At 41.4% G+C, this 19456-nt stretch overlaps 1 protein-coding gene across 5 annotated transcripts in view; it reads left to right on the plus strand.

Moving 5' to 3' along the window:
- The window catches only part of MID2 (midline 2), a 102624-nt gene that overhangs the window by 62643 nt on the left and 20525 nt on the right, over nt 1-19456 (plus strand). For all 5 annotated transcript variants that reach the window (XM_058714603.1, XM_058714605.1, XM_058714600.1 and 2 more), the window contains exons 4-5: nt 11151-11258; nt 12897-13045. In XM_058714603.1, coding sequence (XP_058570586.1) covers nt 11151-11258; nt 12897-13045 — 257 coding nt within the window. The remainder of the gene's footprint in view (nt 1-11150; nt 11259-12896; nt 13046-19456) is intronic.

Here is a 19456-nt window from a genome sequence, read left to right on the forward strand (position 1 = left end):
GAAGACAATTTTTTTCCTTTTCTTGTTATTCTATCTAAATGAAAACATGGATGTTAGCTGAACCTATTGGGATAATTACATATATTTTACAATATATGTAAATCAAAACATCGTGCTGGTATGCCTTAAACTTCTACAGTGATGTATGTCAATTATTTATTAATAAAATTGGAAAAAGTAGACTAGGGTATAGAGTGGGGTGTGAGATGAGATGCCACTTGAGCATCTGGATACATATTAGTTATAACTCCGAAAAATACATAGATGTTGGTTCATCAGGCCTGCTTAAAACATAGTTATAACTTCAGAAAACCATATAAATGTTGGTTCATCAGATCTGTCTAAAACATTATGAGACTTCTAGAGTTTTCTTTCTTTCTTTTATTCTTTTAAATTTTGAAATAAGTTTTAACTTCACATAGAAGTTGCTAAAATAATATGGAGAGTTCCCACAAAGGATTCACCTACTCTTTCCCATTGTTAACATTTACATAATCGCATAACTACCATAACCAGGAAAGGGTCACTGGTGTAATATTCTACCAAGCAAACTACAGACCTCATTCAAATTTCACCTGGGTTTACATGCCCTCAACCTTGTGGCGGCAGGGGAGGGCTCATAATGCTGTGAACTTTATCACATGTATAGATTTGTGTAATCACCATCATACTTAGACCAACAGTTTCATCACCCCCAAGAAACTAATTTGTGCTACCTTTTTATAGTCACATTTGCCCCCGTGGAAACCCCTGATCTGTTCTTCTTCACTATAATTTCTGGAATGTTATGTACATGGAAACATGAAGTGTATAACATACTATGATCTGCTTATGTCCCTAATCAAAATGCCCCTGAGATCCATTCAAGTTGTTGTGTGTATCAATAGTTTTTCAATTTTTTTTATTGCCAGTGTTCTACAATTTGTTTATACATGCCCCCACTGAAGAGCATTTCAGCTTTTTCCAGTTTTTGGCTCATACTTATAAAGGTGTTATTGGGATACCTGGGTGGCTCATTTGGTTAAGCATCTGACTCTATCTCAGCCCAGGTCTTGATCTCAGGGTCGTGAGTTCAAGCCCGCACTGGGTTCCATGCTGGGTGTGAAGCTTACTTAAAAACTAAAAACAAATAATAATAAAATAAGGTGTTAATGAACTTTCATGTACTTTTTTCTGTAGGCATAAATGTTCATATTTCTATGGTGGAATCTACAGTTTTAGGTCTTCAGAGTAGTTTAGAAGCAAGTGCTGTGCTTCACAGAGTGAAAAGAACATGAAAGATATGGCTTCAGCCTTGCTCTGTCATTGATCGGTAGAATGATATTAGGTAAGACCTTCTCTCTAGGACTCAAATTCCTATCTGTAGAGTGAGGGGCTAGGAACCTATGATTTCTTCAGTCTTTTCCATATCTAACAATTCTGTGGTTCTGAAGAGATAAAAAGGAGGTTTCTACCTTATTTCATGGAAGACTTCTAGCTTCTAGCTGTACAAGTAGCATACCAGCTACAAGCCTAGATTATTCCTCTCTCACTTGTTTCCTTGCATGTTCTAAACAGTTCCCTTGTGTGGAAAGAGAATATGGGTTTGAAAGTAACTAATCTTAGAAGTTATTTTAATATTTATTTTTGATAGAGAGTGTGTGTGAGTGGGGTAGAGGCAGAGCAAGAGAGAGCAAGAGAGAGTGAGAGTGAGTGAGAGAGAGAGAAACAGAATCTGAAGCAGTCTCCAGGTTCCAAGCTGTCAGCACAGAGCCTGATGTGGCGCTCTAACTCAAGAACCGTGAGATCATGACCTGAGCTGAAGTCAGATGCTTAACCCACTGAGCCACCCAGGTGCTGCAGAAAGTAACTAACCTTAATGCTACAAAGGCTTGGAGGTCTGATACCTGAGGAGAAAGGCCTTTAAAACTAACACAGAATTGCCACATGGCACAGGGTCATTCCTATGTCATGTATATGGAACAAACTCCTTCTGTTGCTAGTATTGTTGTTAGTTACACTCAGAGTAAAATAAACACGGAATTTGTGTGTGTGTGTCCATATGTATGTGTGTGCATGATGCATATTTTCTAAATGTTTCATTGTATACATTTTTATCCTATATATTTTTTCAAAAGTCAGGAAGTAATTCTACAAAATATTTGCAATGCTTACATCTAAGGAATGTGATTATCTTGGGAGCCAATTCTGAGATGAAAAGAACTATGTGAGCATAGTCTCTCTGTCTCTGCCTCTCTCTCTCTCTCTCTCTCATACACATATGGACACACACACACACACACACACACACACTGGTTAGATCGTGGACAAGAGCCAGACTGCCTGGGTGTAAATCCTGGCTCTGCCATGTGCTAGTTATATGATCTTGGGCAAGTCACATAACCTCTACGTCTTGCACTTTCTTCTGTAGAATGGCAATGATAATAATGCCAACTTCAGAGGGTTAATAGGATACATAAATGAGTTAAAATATACGAAGCAATTTGAACAGTGCTTGTTGCATTGCCGGAAATGTGTCTGCCAGTCACTGTCTGTCTGTCAAGAGGCCTCCCACAGCATGGATCCCTGAGTGCAACATATTAGGATTCTTACACTTCTGGAAATGGCCTGGCTGCCACCTCCCCACAATGTACACTCCGTTTCTAACTTCAATAGTCCCACCCCCCACCCACCTTTACCACTATAAACCCCTCACCCACTCCTCTGCCAAAAAAATTAACTTGGGCGCTGAGGCAGAAGGTTGCTTAACTCTGCCTCAGTAATTTTTTTTCTTCCTAAGCTGTAGCTACTCCAGCACGGGGGACTAAAAATCCTATTAATAATTTTGCATATCCACCAGAACTTTAAGTGATCACCCTCCCCCCAAACCTAAAGAAACAGATAAAATCCATTTGAAAAACAGACCTATTTCATTTACCTATTTTTATGTAAAGCTGTCAGGACCATCTTTGAAATATTGTGTTGTTTTGCTTTAGAAAACAAGAAAAGATGGTCTTGTCTTCTTCTTCCTTTTATACTTTTGAACCTTCCTGATACAAGGGCTCTGGGGTGGTGGTGGTGGTGGTTGTGTGTGTGTGTGTGTGTGTGTGTGTGTGCATGCGCATGTGTGAGTGTGTGTGATATTGACCTAGTGTGATCTGGATTAATAGCTTAGGGTGCCTGGGTAGCTCAGTCTGTTAAGCGTCCAACTCTTGGTTTTGGTGAAGGTCATGATCTCAGTTTCATGAGTTAAAGCCCTATGTCTGACTCTGAGCTGGCAGTGTGGAGCCTGCTTGGGATTCTCTCTCTCTCTCTCTCTCTCTCTCTCTCTCTCTCTCTCTCTCTCCCTCTCTCTCTGCCCCATTCCCACTTATGCTGTCTCTGTCTCTCTCAAAAGTAAATAAATCAATTTTAAAAGGCACCTTAGCTTAGATGGTGCCATCGTAGGTGCCATATCTGCTTCATAAACATTGTGGCCTCTTATTTTTTCCCATGTTTATTGAGATGAACTTGACATATAATATTGCGAAAATTTAAGGTGTATGATGTGATGATTTGATATACATGTAGATTACAAAATGATTACCACATTAAAGTTAGTTAACACATTCACCACCTCTCACAGTTGTCTTTTAGTCTGTGTGGTGAGAGCATTAAGGATCTATTCTCTTAACAGTTTTCAAGCATGCAATACAGTCTTGTTAACTATAATCAGGGAATCTAATAAACCTGAACTCCTAGAAACAGAGAACATTGCATTTTCTTGAATGCATCATTTTAAGAGAGTAATGAATTCTTTGCAGCACAGTAAGGTGACAAAGCTGTTCATAACAACTCCTTGATAATCCATCAGACGGCCAATGTACCTCTCACTCTTCCTTCTCATTTCCTTTGCACAGAACGTGACTTTGCAGACTGAAGGCAGCCCACCTCAGCCACTTTTCTCTGATGTTGTGGAGTCTGAGAAGGTGGGGTCGGTGGTCACCTGAGCTGCCCTGGGCGATAATGAGGAGTGAGAAATTTGCTGTGCCTTCCCACTTCCTTGAGTACTGTGCCTGCCTTTCCTCTCCACCTTGTTCTCAATTAGTGTGTTAGCTAACGGTGGTTAAGATGTTGCTACAGTCTTAAGATCCTGAAATTTTATCCAGGTACACCTGAAGGCTCAGAATGACAGCGCAGCTCTCCATAATATATCTGCAACCTCCGTTTCTAGCCTTATTTCCCTCCCTTGCACCTGTCAGGCTGATCTGCTTTATCCAAACATCCTCTACGTTCCCGCCTGTGCTTTTGTTCATGCTATTCATATCCTTCTCTTGGCCTAGAATTCTCTCTTTATTTTTTCAACATTTTTTTTTTTTTTTTTTTTTATTTTGGGACAGAGAGAGACAGAGCATGAACGGGGGAGGGGCAGAGAGAGAGGGAGACACAGAATCGGAAACAGGCTCCAGGCTCCGAGCCATCAGCCCAGAGCCTGACGCGGGGCTCGAACTCACGGACCGCGAGATCGTGACCTGGCTGAAGTCGGACGCTTAACCGACTGCGCCACCCAGGCGCCCCTAGAATTCTCTCTTTAAACCTCATTTCTGTGCGCCCAAGTCTTGCTCATCCTTCAGGACCAGCTCAGCTACATAAAACCTCTAATCCCCTGATTGTCCTTTGCCACAGGCAAACTTTGTTTTCTCTTTTCTGTGCCCTTGAAGAGCTTTGTTTGTATTCTGCTATATTGCTTGTTCTGCTCTTCCTTGAATTGTAATTAGTTTGATTCGCACTCATCTTCTCCACTAGACTGTAAGTACCTTGAAGGCAGAAGCTGAAGTCTTTTGCATCATTCTGTCCCACATGGGAACCCACATAGTGCCTTGTACACAGTGTGGGCCCTCAATAAATATTTGCTGATAAAAACTTCCCCCAACGATCTTATTGCTGGCATTTCAAAATCTTCTTGTGGGGAGATCTATTTGGGCAGAAGATTTCAGGGAATGAACTAGGATGGCATTGACTGTAGAGTGGAGGACCCTGAGATGAAGATGCCAACCCGGTGTGCTATTACCACATAAATGAATTTCACCTGAGTCTGGGTATAGGGCTCATCCACTACTTCATACATGCTGTTCCACCTGAACAGGAAATCCCAGCTCCTTCTGAACTCTTGTGCAGTCGTCCGCATGACTGATGGATGTGACTGAGCTGAGGAGAGTGTGTGAGTGAGGAAGTTTCTCATGGGGATGGGTGGAGGGAGGGCTGATGCACTTTGAACCCAAGAATAAAAGACCTATAGAACAAGCGTGTGGGAGTTGGCCCAAGAAAACTATCAAATAAGCTCGCTGAAAGAAGCTCAGGGTAAAAAGGTCTAGTCCATTTACATTTCAATACAGAATAGAAACAATTGCCAAAATAACTTTTTGTGCCCTCTTTTAAGCCTTTGCAACGTGTGGCTTTTGTGAACTCCCACATATTTATTTCCTTGTAGTGACCAGCATTAGAGTCCTTCTAATGGGACGTGTGTGTTTGTGTCAGGGAAGGGTGGGGATTGGGGAAGACTAGGTCTGACTGTGGGTTTAATCTGTGGGCTGGGAGGTAGGAAGGAACTTTGGGAAACAGTAGATGGGCAGTTGGATAAAAACGTGCAAGTCAAATTCTTGCTGCCTTTTGGAAGAAAGAAAAGAGCACAGAGCAGGAAGCAGACCTGGTGACCTAATAGGGAGGCCTGTGTTCCCTAGGGCTTGGGCCTTAGAAGACTCCTGCTGAGAGTCGGTCTTAAACATCAAAAATTCCTCCATGCCCCCGCAAAAATTGCCCTTTTTGGGGGGTGGAGAGATTTATACAAGCAGGTTACCAAGATTACTCTAATGGTGTTTTCAGGGAGGATAGATTTTTCCACAGATGAAAAGCCTGTCAAACCCACTAACCCAAACCAAAGAGCAAAGGCCAAATAAAGATGTGGAATCTCCCACCAGCACACCAGCCTGCCTGTCCACCAACCAACCAAAAGTGCTTATTAAGATAAGCCTGGTTGTTTTCAACTAAGGGTTAATAAACAAGTGAAATATGTCAGTGCATTTTCAAGGAAAACTGCAGACAGGGAAAATACCAGGGCTTTCAAGTACCTTCCAAGCAATTTGAGATGTTTTATTCACATAATGAAGACAGTTTTACCCTGGAGTATTTCCTGTTCGGAAAACATTTAAGGAACCTGCTCTTTTGGGCTGCTTCTTGACGTGGAAAAATTTTAATGTCACTGCTTTACCTTTCATTTGGGATTTTGCCTCTTCAGCCAAATTTCTGCTACCTGTGCCTGGCTGTTTTATTTTGCCCACTGCAACTGTCCAAACCACACCCTAGCTCCCTCACTTCAATCTACATTTTCTGTACAAAATGTGTTTACCATAGTACATTTTGTAATGTTTGTCATTCTTATTCTGATTTTTCATTTTACTAAGTCAATCAGTAAATGTTGTGTGTAAGGCATTGTGCCTGTTACAGCAGGAGAAACAAAGTGACATAAAAACTTTCCTCAAGGAACTTGCTGTCTAATTGAAGTTTTGCAAGCGAGGGAGTGCTTCTCATATTTGACCTTTCCTTTTGATTCCTGTTACCCTCTTTGGCTAGACCCTGTTCACATCAAAATCATTTCCTAAATTGCTTCCCCAGCTTACCATTACCCCCAATCAAATCAATCCCAGGTCATCTTTTTTAAGAAAAAGTTAACTTGATGGTTGCCAGAGGAGGGGATGGGGGGTATAGACAAAATGGGTGAAAGGGAGTGCCAGGGGGGTACAGGCTTCCAGTTATGGAATGGATAAGTCACAGAGGATGAAAGGTACAGCATAGGGAATATAGTCAATGATATCGTAATAGTGTTGAATGGTGATGGACAGTAGCAACACAGTGAGCACAGCATGATGTATAGAGTTGTTGAATCACTGTGTTGTACACCTGAAACTAATGTAACATTGTGTGCCCACTATACTTCAATTTAAAAATGTGTATTTTTTTTTATTTGTATTTTTTTAAGTTTATTTTGAGAGGGAGAGAGGGAGAGAGTTTGTGTACATGCATGCGGGAGAGGGGCAAAGAGAGAGGGAGAGAGAATCCCAAGCAGGCTCTGCACTGTCAACACAGTGCCTGATGCAGGGCTCAATCCCATGAACCAGGAGATCATGACCTGAGCTGAAATCAAGAGTCAGACACTTAACCCACTGAGCCACCCAGGCACTCCCCCCAAAATATACGTATTTTAAAAAGTCATTCTCTCACCATCCTACCCTCCTCCCCCAAAAAATATTTTTCAAAGATACCATGTTGTCTAATGAATAAGGTTCAATTTTGTTATCTTGGCTCAAGATTTCTCTCCTTTTTACCTTTAAAATCTAAGTCCTATCCATCTTTAAGTCTCAAGTCCCACTGCATTCAGGCATCTTTTCTACACTTCCGCCCCGAGAGCAATCTCTCCCTTCAATTTCTGTAGATTATATTCTACATCACTCATTGGTACGCTACCTTGACTTGTTTGTTTTATATGCATGCGGCTCTTCCCTGTTCAGATTGCAAATTTATTGGGCCACCTGGGTGGCTCAATCAGTTGAATGTCCAATTTCAGCTCATGGCCTTAATCTCACAGTTTGTGAGTTCAAGCCCTGCATCGGGCTTGCTGCTGTCACCCTGTCAGTGCACAGCCCGCTTCATATCCTCTGTCTCCCTCTCTCTCTGCCCCTTCCCCACTTGCACTCTCTCTCTCAGAAAAAAAACAACATTAAATATTACAAGTTTATTGAATGCAGGGCCTGAATGTAATGTATTACACACAAAAGATGCTTCATACATGTTTGATGATGAAGATGGTGATGATTTTTCCTGATTTCAGAGTATGTATAGGATGGGTTATGAGGGTGGGTGGCAAAGAAAAGATCCTGAAGGTGGGGAATGAATGAATAAAGCTTTTACAGTAACAGTCCAAAAGGGTGATAAGGGCTTCAGCTTATTGATTCCTTGGCTCAGAGCCTCATTGTATTGCCAGAATAAATTCAGTGAGTTTGAAAAGAAAAGAAAGAGTAGGACTTTGGTACTGTTGTGAATTTATGTGGGGGCTGAGAGAGAAGTAGAAGTCAGAAGTAAGCCAACCTGAGTAACTCCAGTAATGATAATAGCATTAGCAAAAATGAAAGAAAGAAAAAGAAAGAAAGAAAGAAAGAAAGAAAGAAAGAAAGAAAGAAAGAAAGAAAGAAAGAAAGAAAGAAAGAAAGAATAAATCAGAGGTGGAAGCCAGATGTAGAGGGAAGATGATGAGTTTGTTTTTAGACATACTGAATTTAAGGTGACTTAAGTAACCAAGTAGACATGTCTAGCAAGCAGTGAGCTACTCCCTACCCCCATTTGATTTAATACAACAAATATTTACTGGACATCTACTGTATGCCGTCACTATGTTAGAGATGCAGTCAAATAAGACACTATCCCTGGCCTCCAGGACTTATGTTTGAGTGGGGACGACAGACTAACAAATTCCTACAGTATAAGGTAGTAAATGGTATAATTGAATTATATATACAGTGCTATGGTAGCATAAATAGGGGATGCATTTGGTCCAAGCAGATGAGAAAAAGTTACAGAAGTGATGATTTTGGAGCAAGGCCTGGAAATATCAGTGGATGTTTGTTCAATAAACCAATAGGGAAATGAATTTCCAAGTGAATGAAGTCTCAAGGAAAGGCACAGGGTGTGTGGCACCCCAGGGGAACAACAAGTGACCTGGAGTGACTAAAGAGAATGGGATAACAGAATAAAGATGGGGGCACCTGTGTGGCTCAGTTGGTTAAGTGTCCGGCTTCAGCACAGGTCATGATCTCGTAGCTTGTGGGTTCGAGCCCCTCATCAGGCTCTGTGCGGACAGCTCAGAGCCTGGAGCCTGCTTCAGATTCTGTGTCTCCCTCTCTCTCTGCCCTTCCCCTGCTCTCTCTCTCTCTCTCTCTCTCTCTCTCTCTGTCTCTCTGTCTCTCTCTGTCTCTCAAAAACAAGTAAACTTTAAAATATATATATTTTTAAAGATGGATGGAGCAAAAGAGGTGATGGTTGTCAGAAACTAGACAGGAATTTTGTTACATTAGCCTGGGGAGGCAGTCTAGTGTGATGGTTTGAAAGGTATGGACTATAGTGTCAGACTGCCTGGGTCCAAATCCCATCTCCACCACTTACTAGGTGTGTGGCCTGGAGTGAGTCACTGAGTATCTCTGTTCTCAGTTTTCCCATCTATGAAATGTGGCTGCTGGTACCTGCCTCAGAGGATTGTTTTGATGATTGAGAGAGCAAGTGTATGTAAACTGATTGAGGTAGTGCCTAGCATATATTGAGTGTTATGTTGGCCCAAGGGCTAAATTATAAAGAAACAAGGCACTACACCATTGTGTCCTACATCATCAGCAGGTTCAAAAGGAAATTATAAATGGGAACTAAAGTTGACAGATACTCTAAGCATGGATCCAGGGCGCACTAGATGAATCTCCTGTTCTCACATGAGTGGGAGTTTCTTGCAAGGGTGACATATCTGCCTTGGAAATGTAGATCCAATTTAGGGAAGGGGTGAGGAGTCTGAGAAAAAAAAAAATTACATTGGCCGGAGTGGGACTGTTTATTCCCAATACATGGAAGCTCTCATTATGGCATTCTCTCTGGAAAGTGGAAATAAAATGAAATAAGGTTGAAATACCACCAGCGTATTTTATTTCAGTTAAGTAAGCAACCAAAAATTGGCCAGCGGGGACCTTCGAGGGCAAGAGAGGAGGCAGCAGGGTCCAGCGACAGGCATTTTGCCAGGTTTGGAGCAGGTAAAGGATCCTTGAGTAGACTCTTGGAATGATTGTGTTTCCCTGTGTGACTGCTCTGTGTGCTGCTCACATGGAACTGAGCCTCGTCCACCCACCCAGCCAGGCCAGGGGTTTCACTTGACAGAACTCGGTCTGAATTCTGGTGTTACCAATGACTAGCAAGTTACTCACGTTGTCCAAGCTTCAGTTTCTCCATCTGTGGAATGGGAATAAAGGTGGCTCCTATATTATAAAGTGCTTATGATAATTACACGAAATAATGCATCTATAAAGCATCGGAACATTAAGTGCTTAAATGACATAAGTCCGTTCCCCTTCCTTTGCTTTTCCACTTGGGCAACCCAGAGATGCCCACTCTCAGTTCAGCCCTGCTGGGCACTTCCTATCATCTAATGTCAATAGTAGTAGAGATGGGAGAAAGGAGAAATCAGGATACAGAAAGACAATGAAAAACGGTGGCTTTTCTTTTTTACAACCCCACTCTGACTTTGCAGTGGAGATATTTTGATGTAGCCAGTATTCCAAAATAGAAGAGGTATTCAGATACTGGACAGCCTAAGGTGAGAGGTATCTACTAACCCATGATGGCAACAATGTGAAAATATAGCTACACATACATTTCTCTAATGTGAAGTTATAGCTGCACATTCATATGTTTTAAATTTTTTTCTTTTTAATGTTTATTTATTTTTTAAGGAGAGACAGAGCGAGAGCAGAGGAGGGGCAGAGAGAGAGGGAGACACAGAACCTGAAGCATGCTCCTGGCTCTGAGTTGTCAGCATAGAGCTTGATGCAGGGCTCGAACCCATGAACTGTGAGATCGTGACCTGAACCAAAGCTGGACACTTAACCGACTGAGCCACCCAGGCACCCCTCGTTCATACATTTTAGAATTAGAAGGGAACAAGGAAAATCGAAACCATTGTTTTAGGATGGTAGAAATCAATTGTTGGCGATGTTATCTCAATATTATTGTGCCTGTGGGGAGGGATCCTCTTTTCCTAACATACTTAAATCTCCCTACCGTCTTTTCAAAAGAACAGCAGGAGAACAGGGTGCTGGGGTAAAGGGAGTTGCACAGTGGGAATAACATGCCCCCATCTCATCTGTCCTTCTGCCCAGCCTTCCATTAACCATCATGATCTACCAGAGGCCGGAGAGTTTCCTATCTGTGGTGCTTCAGTGCCCTTGCATCATTAATATCATCATCTCTACCCTTCTTCTAGGACTGGATCTTATGAGGGAGGTATGGAAGAAGTTGTGCATGCTTAGCTGTCAATCCGAACCTTTGAGAGGCAGCAGGGGACAAAGGCAGCAATCACTGTGTAATATTCTGGACTTTCTTGGCAGGTGAATACTGCTATGCATGAGGCAAAACTTATGGAAGAATGTGACGAGTTGGTAGAGATCATCCAGCAGAGGAAGCAAATGATTGCTGTCAAAATCAAAGAGACCAAGGTAATGCACAGCCACTTCAGTGAGGCCAAGGCAGAGTTGACTTTACAAATGTCAGAGTTTCCTCCTGATGATTCCAGGGTGAACATGGATCGCGAAAATAAGAAGAAAGGAGGTGGTAGGGAGGGAGGCAAAGAAGAAGCAATGTTTGACCTCGTGCGATGAATCCAGCAAAAATGATGGCAGTTCTGGGGTGTTGGAAATGTTCTATATCTTGGCCAGGTTGGTGGTTACATGGGTGTTTGTATATACAAAAAAAAATCATTGAGTTTTACACTTCAGAGGTGGGTGCTTTACTGAATGTGTTATAAGTCAACCTAAAAAGAAAAAAGAAAAAAAGTAATGGTGGAAATGAGGGTCAGAATTATGGAAGGACCAGGTATGCTAATATTAAGGACTTTGGGCTTAATCTAAAAGGCATTGGGAAACCATTTTAGTTTCTTAGGAAGGGAGAAGACGGATCAATATGGCAGAGGTATGCAGGATAGATCAGAATAGGATGATACTGAAGTCAGAGAAGCAAGTTAAGAGGCTTATGGAGTGTTTCTTTTTTAACTTCTTAATGTTTATTTATTTTTGAGACAGAGTGTGAGTGGGGGAGGGGCAGAGAGAGAGGAAGACACAGAATCCGAAGCAGGCTCCTGGCTCTGAGCTGTCAGTGCAGAGCCTGACATGGGGCTTGAACTCATAGACCGTGAGATCATGACCTGAGCTGCAGTCAGATGCTTAACCAACTGAGCCACCCAGGCACCCCATGGAATGGTTTTTGGTATGAGTTGATGAAGACCTAAACCAGGGAAGCACCAGCACAAATGGAAAGGAAGAACATAACAGGCACTACTAGAAAGGAAATGATGAGAATCATTAACTGATTAGCTACAAAGATGAAGGGGAAAGAGAAGACGTTCAGGTTTTTAGCTTGGGAATTGAAGAAGCACAGTCAAGGTCAGGTGTGAGCCTCCGTGCGTCTCTATGGTTTTAGGCTTATTGGTCTGCCAGTCAGTGTAGTGATTATAATAAGTTCATGTTGTGTATACAATGTGAGGAGTTATGAGAGTCTGGAGTGATAATCAATACTTTGTGCCATGCTGGATGGTTGGGTCCAGCTAACACAGGAGTTGAAATTTCTGTGACCCCAGGCCTGTGAACACACAGGTATGCATACAGATACATAGAGAAATATATACACAGAAATGTAGCTACTCATAAAGAACAAAGAGTTACTTTTTATTAAACTCGTATGTGAAAAGCTATTGACAATAAAATGTAAACAGTGGTGATCTCTGGGTGCTGGGGTTTCTTTTTATACTTTTATTATTTTCAAAATATTCTATGGTGAGCATGCATTGCTTTTATAATCAGAAAAATTAATGTTACCAATAAAAAGGAGGAGGCCAATGATCTACAGTATATGACTGGGTGTATATGCAATGTGGGTAAGTGGGCTGGAGGTGGGAGGAGGGGCTGGCAAGACAGATGTAGAGGGTAGGGTGAGGAGGTGAGTGGTAAGTACGGGGACCTTGGGACATCAATAGGCCTTATTTTTAGAATAACTGCAGCAAATCTCCTTCGTGTTGTTTTATAGTTTTTAATTAAGCCTTGGATATTTAATCTCATTTTTCTTTGGCTCATTCCTTGAAGGTAATGAAGCTGAGAAAGTTGGCACAGCAGGTTGCTAATTGCCGCCAGTGTCTTGAACGGTCAACAGTCCTCATCAACCAAGCTGAACATATCCTGAAAGAAAATGACCAGGCACGGTTTCTCCAGTCTGCAAAAAATATCGCTGAGAGGTGAGTTCCGTCTCTTTTTATGCGCCTGCTCTTATGAACAGGGGGCAGCTTGAAGTCCCTTAATTCCGTTCAGGCATGTATGTATGTAGCAGCCACCACCAGATAGGTACGAAGCCTCAGTGGTTCATGCCCTGTGGATTTCTGGCACCCTTTTCTCTGTGTAGCTCATCTGTTCCTCTAGTGTCCAGCCAGTCATGGCCCCTAGCTGTGCCCTAGCTCTTCGTGGCCCACTCCGTGCTAGAGGTTTCTATGTTGATGTTAGCGTAGGGCCAGAGAAATATTTGGCCACAGAGATAGGTGTGTACTCTTCCTAAATCTTTGTGCGGTTCTCATTGCTTTCATTTAGTTATCCATCACACAGATCCTTTAGAGCAGTAATTCTTAGGCTTTTATTTTAATCAATGGCTCTTTCGACAGAGTGATGAATGTCATGAGCCCTCTACCTGAGGAAAAAAATGCATAGTAGATATATACACACAGAATCTCGCATACAATTTCAGAAAACTCATGAATCCTTAGCAGGCCATCTATACACCATTTGCAAAGAATCTGAAGATGAAAGTGAAACATTGCTCAGTACAATCACCAAGGCTTCGAGGGGCTGCAGGGTCTCATTAGGCAAATCTGACTTCCTTCTATCTCTCTCTCTCTCATTTACTGGAGACTTTGGCTCTGGGTTCACAGTATTCCTTTCTGTTGCTTCTGCCATCGTTCTGGGTGCCATTGGCGGCATCCACATCTAATGCCGGCTGACATTGGCAGCTGACCACATCTAATACTCTAGCCATCTAATCTCCTGGCTCCTTGCCATCCCATCCTCCAGTGACCCTCACCTCTGCTCCCCTTCATCCACCTACTTCCATGGCTCACATGTTGAACCTCACCATCACTCAGAATAAACTAAAAGATCCCACCTTCTAACTACAACCTCTGTACTTATGGTTGTTTGTTTTTCTTCCAGTACATCCATTCTTCAACTTCATTGGGACCTCTAAGGCCTGACTCCTATCTACCAGCTACCTATTGTCTTCACTTCTTTCTTTGGCCTATTTAGGGTCTATGATTTCTCATTTCAGCTATTTACTCTCTTTTCTGTGTACCCAGTTCCCTTGCCCCACTGTCTTTTTATCCCACCAACCTGGTAAGACACCCAACCATGAAGCAGCCCAGCTCTTCTCACCTTTTCCATGCCTATGTTTGAGTTGCGGAACCCTGGGGGAGAAAACTCAATAATCAAAGAGGTTGGTACTGCTGCATCTCAAATTTATGGCTTCTAATCTCCCCTGGGCCCTCGGTACTGACCTGAAATCCTTCCGTGTTGCTTTGGTCAGCTTTCTTTCTGCTTTGTCTCCATAATGGCCATTTCAAATTTTCTGTGTTCAACTCAAAGTTCTGACCCTGCCACCTTCCTGCTCATGCTCAGCAGATGACTTTACATCCTATTTTTATAGAGAGAGTGGTAGGTAAGAAATGACAAATTCCTCAGCTTCTCAAGCCAAGCTGGGGGGCATATCTACATCCACATCCATGAGTTCCCCATCCCTTTTGATTATAATAGAAGACATGTGCTTTGTGCCACATGCTTCCTTTTTACCATAGTTTCAATTTCTACCTTTCTGTAGTTGACTTCACATGGACTTTTAAAAATCCATTCATGTCTCTCCTATCTAAAACATTCCTCTACCTCCTACCTACTCTAGCCGTTGCCTTATCTCTCTCTTTCCCTCATGGCAAACTCCTTTTTTAATGTTTATTTTTGAGAGAGAGCGGGAGAGAGAGAGAGACAGACAGAGAGAGAGAGAGAGAGAGAGAGAGAGAGAGAGAGGGACATCAGGTACACAAGACAGGGAGGGGCAGAGAGAGGGAAGGACAGAGGATATGAAGTGGGCTCTGCACTGATATCAATGAGCCTGATGTGGGGCTCAAACTCACAAACTGTGAGATCATGACCCGAGCCAAGGCTGGACACTCAACCGACTGAGCCACCCAGGTGCCCCCTTTATGGCAAAATTCTTGAAGGTCTTTCCATTTCCTCACCTCTGATTTATGCTTCTTAAACATTTATTTATGTACTTATTTACTTTTTAATGTTTATTTATTTTTAGGAGAGAGAGAGAGTGTGATCAGGGAAGGGGAAGATAGACAGGGAGACACAGAATCCGAAGCAGGCTCCAGGCTCCAATCTGTCAGCACAGAGCCCAACGCGGGGCTCAAACCCATGAGCCGCGAGATCATGACCTGAGCCAAAGTCGGACACTTAACCAACTGAGCCATCCAGGCATCCCTCTTCTTAAACATTTAAAAGTTATTTATATTCAAGTAATACTTGCACATAGTTAAAAAGTCAAATATTATTAACATTCATATTGCAAAAAAATAACAATCTTCTCCTCACTCCCAATTTCTGCTCTCCAATAATAACAATATTGAACATTTACTTGTGTTGGGCATTATTCTAAGGCCTTATAAGTATTAACTCATCTAATCCTTATAAAAACCTCATGAGATAAACACTATTATTATACACATTTTAGGAGTGAGAGAATGAGGCTCAGAGAGGTTATGTGACTTGCCTAAAATCACCCAGCTAGTAAGGGATAGAGGCAGGATTAAAACCCAGGAAGTCTACACTTTTCCAACAAAGCCAAGCAATTTCAACTCTATTAGGTATTTCTTTTTTTTAAAGTTTATTTATTTTGAGAGAAAGAGAGAGAGAGCAAGCAGGGGAGGAGCAGAGAGTGAGGGAGAAAGAGAATCCCAAGCAGCCTTGGTGCTGCTAGGTCAGAGCTTGATGTGGGGCTCGATCTCATGAACAATGAGATCATGACGTGAGCCAAAATCAAGAGTCAGATGCTTAACCAACTGAGCCACCTAGGCGCCCTTCCATTAGGTATTTCTGTTGGCATTACCTTTACATTTCTAAATAGCATCGTTATATTGCTATTTTCTTCAAATTTAGACATTAACAATTGAGTTTTACAAATCTGGAAATTTTTCAGCCATCATTTCTTCAAGTATTTTTTTATGCTGCCTTCTTCTCTTATGCAGATTCCAATTACATGTATATTAGGCTGCTTGAAGTAGTTATCAGCTCACTGATGTGTTGTTCATATTTTAGCCATTTTTTTCTCTGTGTATTTCATTTATTTCTAATGATATGTCTTGGAATTCACTAACCTTTTCTTCTGTAATGCCTAATCTGCAATTTATCTCTCTAGTGTATTTTTCATCTCAGATATTATTGTTTTCATCTGCAGAAGTTCGGTTTGGGTCTTTATCATCCATATCTCTACTTAACATATTCAGCCTTTCCTCTAGCTTTTGAACATATGGAACAACACTAATTCAAAAAGATATATGCACCCCTATGTTTATTGCATTATTTACAATAGCCAAGCTATAGAAGCAACCTGACTGTCCATTGATAGATGAACGGATGAAGATGTGGTACACACACACACACACACACACACACACGATAGAATATTACACAGCCATAGAAAGGATGAGATCTTGCCATTTGTGACAACATGGATGGACCTCGAGGGTTTAATGCTAAGTGAAATAATTCAGACTGAGAAAGACAAATACCATGTGATTTCACTCATATATGGAATCTAAAAAAAACAAAGCAAATGAATAAACAAACAAAAAGCAGAATGAAACCTATAAATATGGAGAACAAACTGATGGTTGCCAAGGGAAAGTGGGTGGGAGATGGACAAAATGAGTGAGGGGAAATGGGAGATACAGGCTTCCAGTTATGGAATAAATGAGTCATGAGAATAAAAGGCACAGTATAGGGCATATAAGTCAAAGATATTGTAATAGGGTTGAATGGTGACAGATGGTAGCGACACTTGTGGTGAGCACAGCATAACGTATAGACTTGTCAAATCACTATGTTGTATACCTCAGACTAATGTAATGTTTTGTATCAGCTGTACTCAAAATCATTAAATCAAAATCATTAAAATCAAAACATGGACAAAACATGGAATACAGTTATCATAACTGTTACAATATCTAGTTCTAACATCTGTGTCAGGTCTAGGTCAGTTTCAATTGATTGCTTTGTCTCCTTATTATGGGTTGTATTTTCTTCCTTCTTTTCCTATCTGATAATTTTTGACTGGATGTCAGACATTATGAATTTTATTAGGTGCCATATATTATACTTCTATAAATATTCTTTTTTAATTTTTAAAAATCTTTTAATGTTTATTTATTTTTGAGAGAGACAGAGACAGAGAGTGAGCAGGGGAGGGGCAGAGACAGGGAGACACAGAATCCGAAAGAGGCTCCAGGCTCTGAACTGTCAGCACAGAGCCCAATGCGGGGCTCAAACCTACGAACTGTGAGATCATGACCTGAGCCAAAGTCGGATGCTTTACCGACCGAGCCACCCAGGCGCCCCTCTATAAATGTTCTTAAGATTTGTTCTAGGACACAGTTAAGTCACTTGAAAATAGCTTGATCCCTTGGGTCTTGCTTTAAAGATTTGTTCATTGGAATCAGAGCAGTGTTTAGTCTAAGGGGAATTTTTCCACACTAGTGAGGCAAGATGTTTCTGAGTACTCTGACGAGTGCACCATGCATCATGAGATTTTCCAGCCTGGCTGTTGGGAACAGACACCATTCCTGGCCTGTTGTAAGCACCAGGGATTGTTCCCTTTCATCTTTTTTTTTTTTTTTTTTTTTTTTTTTTGGTGCTGTTTCCTTGGCCTTGGGCAGTTTCCTCATGTGCATGTGTCAATTAGTATTTTGTCGAATACTTAAAGGGGAACCTTCAGAAGGTCTCCAGAATTCTCTCTGTGCAGTATTCTCCTCTCTGGTACTCTGCCCTGTAAACTCCAGCTAACTTAGTCTCCCGAACTCTCTGTGTTCTTTTTTTTTTTTAATTTTTTTAACATTTATTTTCAAGAGAGAGAGACAGAGAAAGAGAGAGACAGGCACACACACAATCCAAAGCAGGCTGTAGGCTCTGAGCTGTCAGCAGAGAGCCCAACACGGGGCTTGAACCAGTGAACCATGAGATCATGACCTAAGCCAAAGTTGGACACTTAACCGGCAGAGCCACACAGGCACCCCTCAGTGTTCTTAACTAGGGATTCCATTAAGCTCTTCTGGATTTCCCCTTCATGTACCATTTTACCCTCTTGATATTGTTGGAACAATTTTTTTCCCATAGTTTTCTAAGAAAGAGTACATGGGATGTAAATTTTTGAGAACTTCTTGTTTCAAAAATATTTAAAATTTATTATCACACTTTATAGGCTGGAAATAAGTTTCCCTTATAATTTTGAAGCCATAGCTCTGTTGTATCCTAATTTCCAGTGTTGGGTTGAGAAGTTCACTGCTATTTTGATTCCTGACCTTTAAATATGATTTATATTTTAAAATCTGAAGCTTTTAAGGTCTTATCTTTAACCCAGTTTTTCTGAAATTTCTCCAGGATATGCCTTGGTGTTGGTCTTTTATCCATCACTTTTGTTGGACATGAAGTACTCTTTCCAATCTGAAGACTAGTGACTTTTCATTCTGGGAGATTTTCTTACATTACTAATAATTTCCTCCCATTTATTTTCTCTCTTCTCTGTTTCTGGGACTCTAATTAGTCAGGTGTTGGACACTCTAGATTTTCTGTTTTAAAATCTTTTCTATTTTTAAAAAAATGTTTATTTATTTGAGAGAGAGAGCGAGAGAGAGAGCGAGAGAGAGAGTGAGAGAGAGCGCACATGCATAAGTTGGGGAGGGGCAGAGAGAGTGGGAGACACAGAATTTGAAGCAGGCTCCAGGCTCCAAGCTATCAGCGCAGAGCCTGATGTGGGGCTTGAATGCATAAACTGTGAGACCTTGACCTGAGCCAAAGTCAGACACTTAACCGACTGTGCCACCCAGGTGCCCCTTTTCTTTACTATTTTTTACAACATTGTCTTCTTGTTCTATTATCTAAGATGTTTCCTTAATTTTTCATCCAATTCTTCTATTAAAATTTTAATTTCAGGGGTGCCTGGGTGGCTCAGTCAGTTAAGCATCCGACTTTGGCTCAGGTCATGATCTTGAGGTTGCTGTTTGAGCCCCATGTCGGGCTCTGTGTAGACAGCTCAGAGCCTGGAGCTTGGTTTGGATTCTGTGTCTCTGTCTCTGCCCCTCCCCTGCTCATGCTTTGTCTCTCTCTCTCTGTCTCTCTCTCTCCCAAAAATAAACATAAAAAAAATAAAATTTTAATTTCAGCCTTCCTATTTTCATTTATAAGTGCTCTTTCTTCATCTTGTTTCCTTTTCTTTCTTTTTTTTTTTTTTTTTGCATTCTGTCCTTGCTTTGTGTTGCAAGTTTCTTGTTTATCTTCCTGGAGATATGAGTGAACATTTAAAAAGCTTCTTCTAAATTCTGCATTGTTTTGGGTCC

The sequence above is a fragment of the Neofelis nebulosa genome, chromosome X, assembly GCF_028018385.1.
Source record: "Neofelis nebulosa isolate mNeoNeb1 chromosome X, mNeoNeb1.pri, whole genome shotgun sequence".
Taxonomy (NCBI): domain Eukaryota; kingdom Metazoa; phylum Chordata; class Mammalia; order Carnivora; family Felidae; genus Neofelis; species Neofelis nebulosa.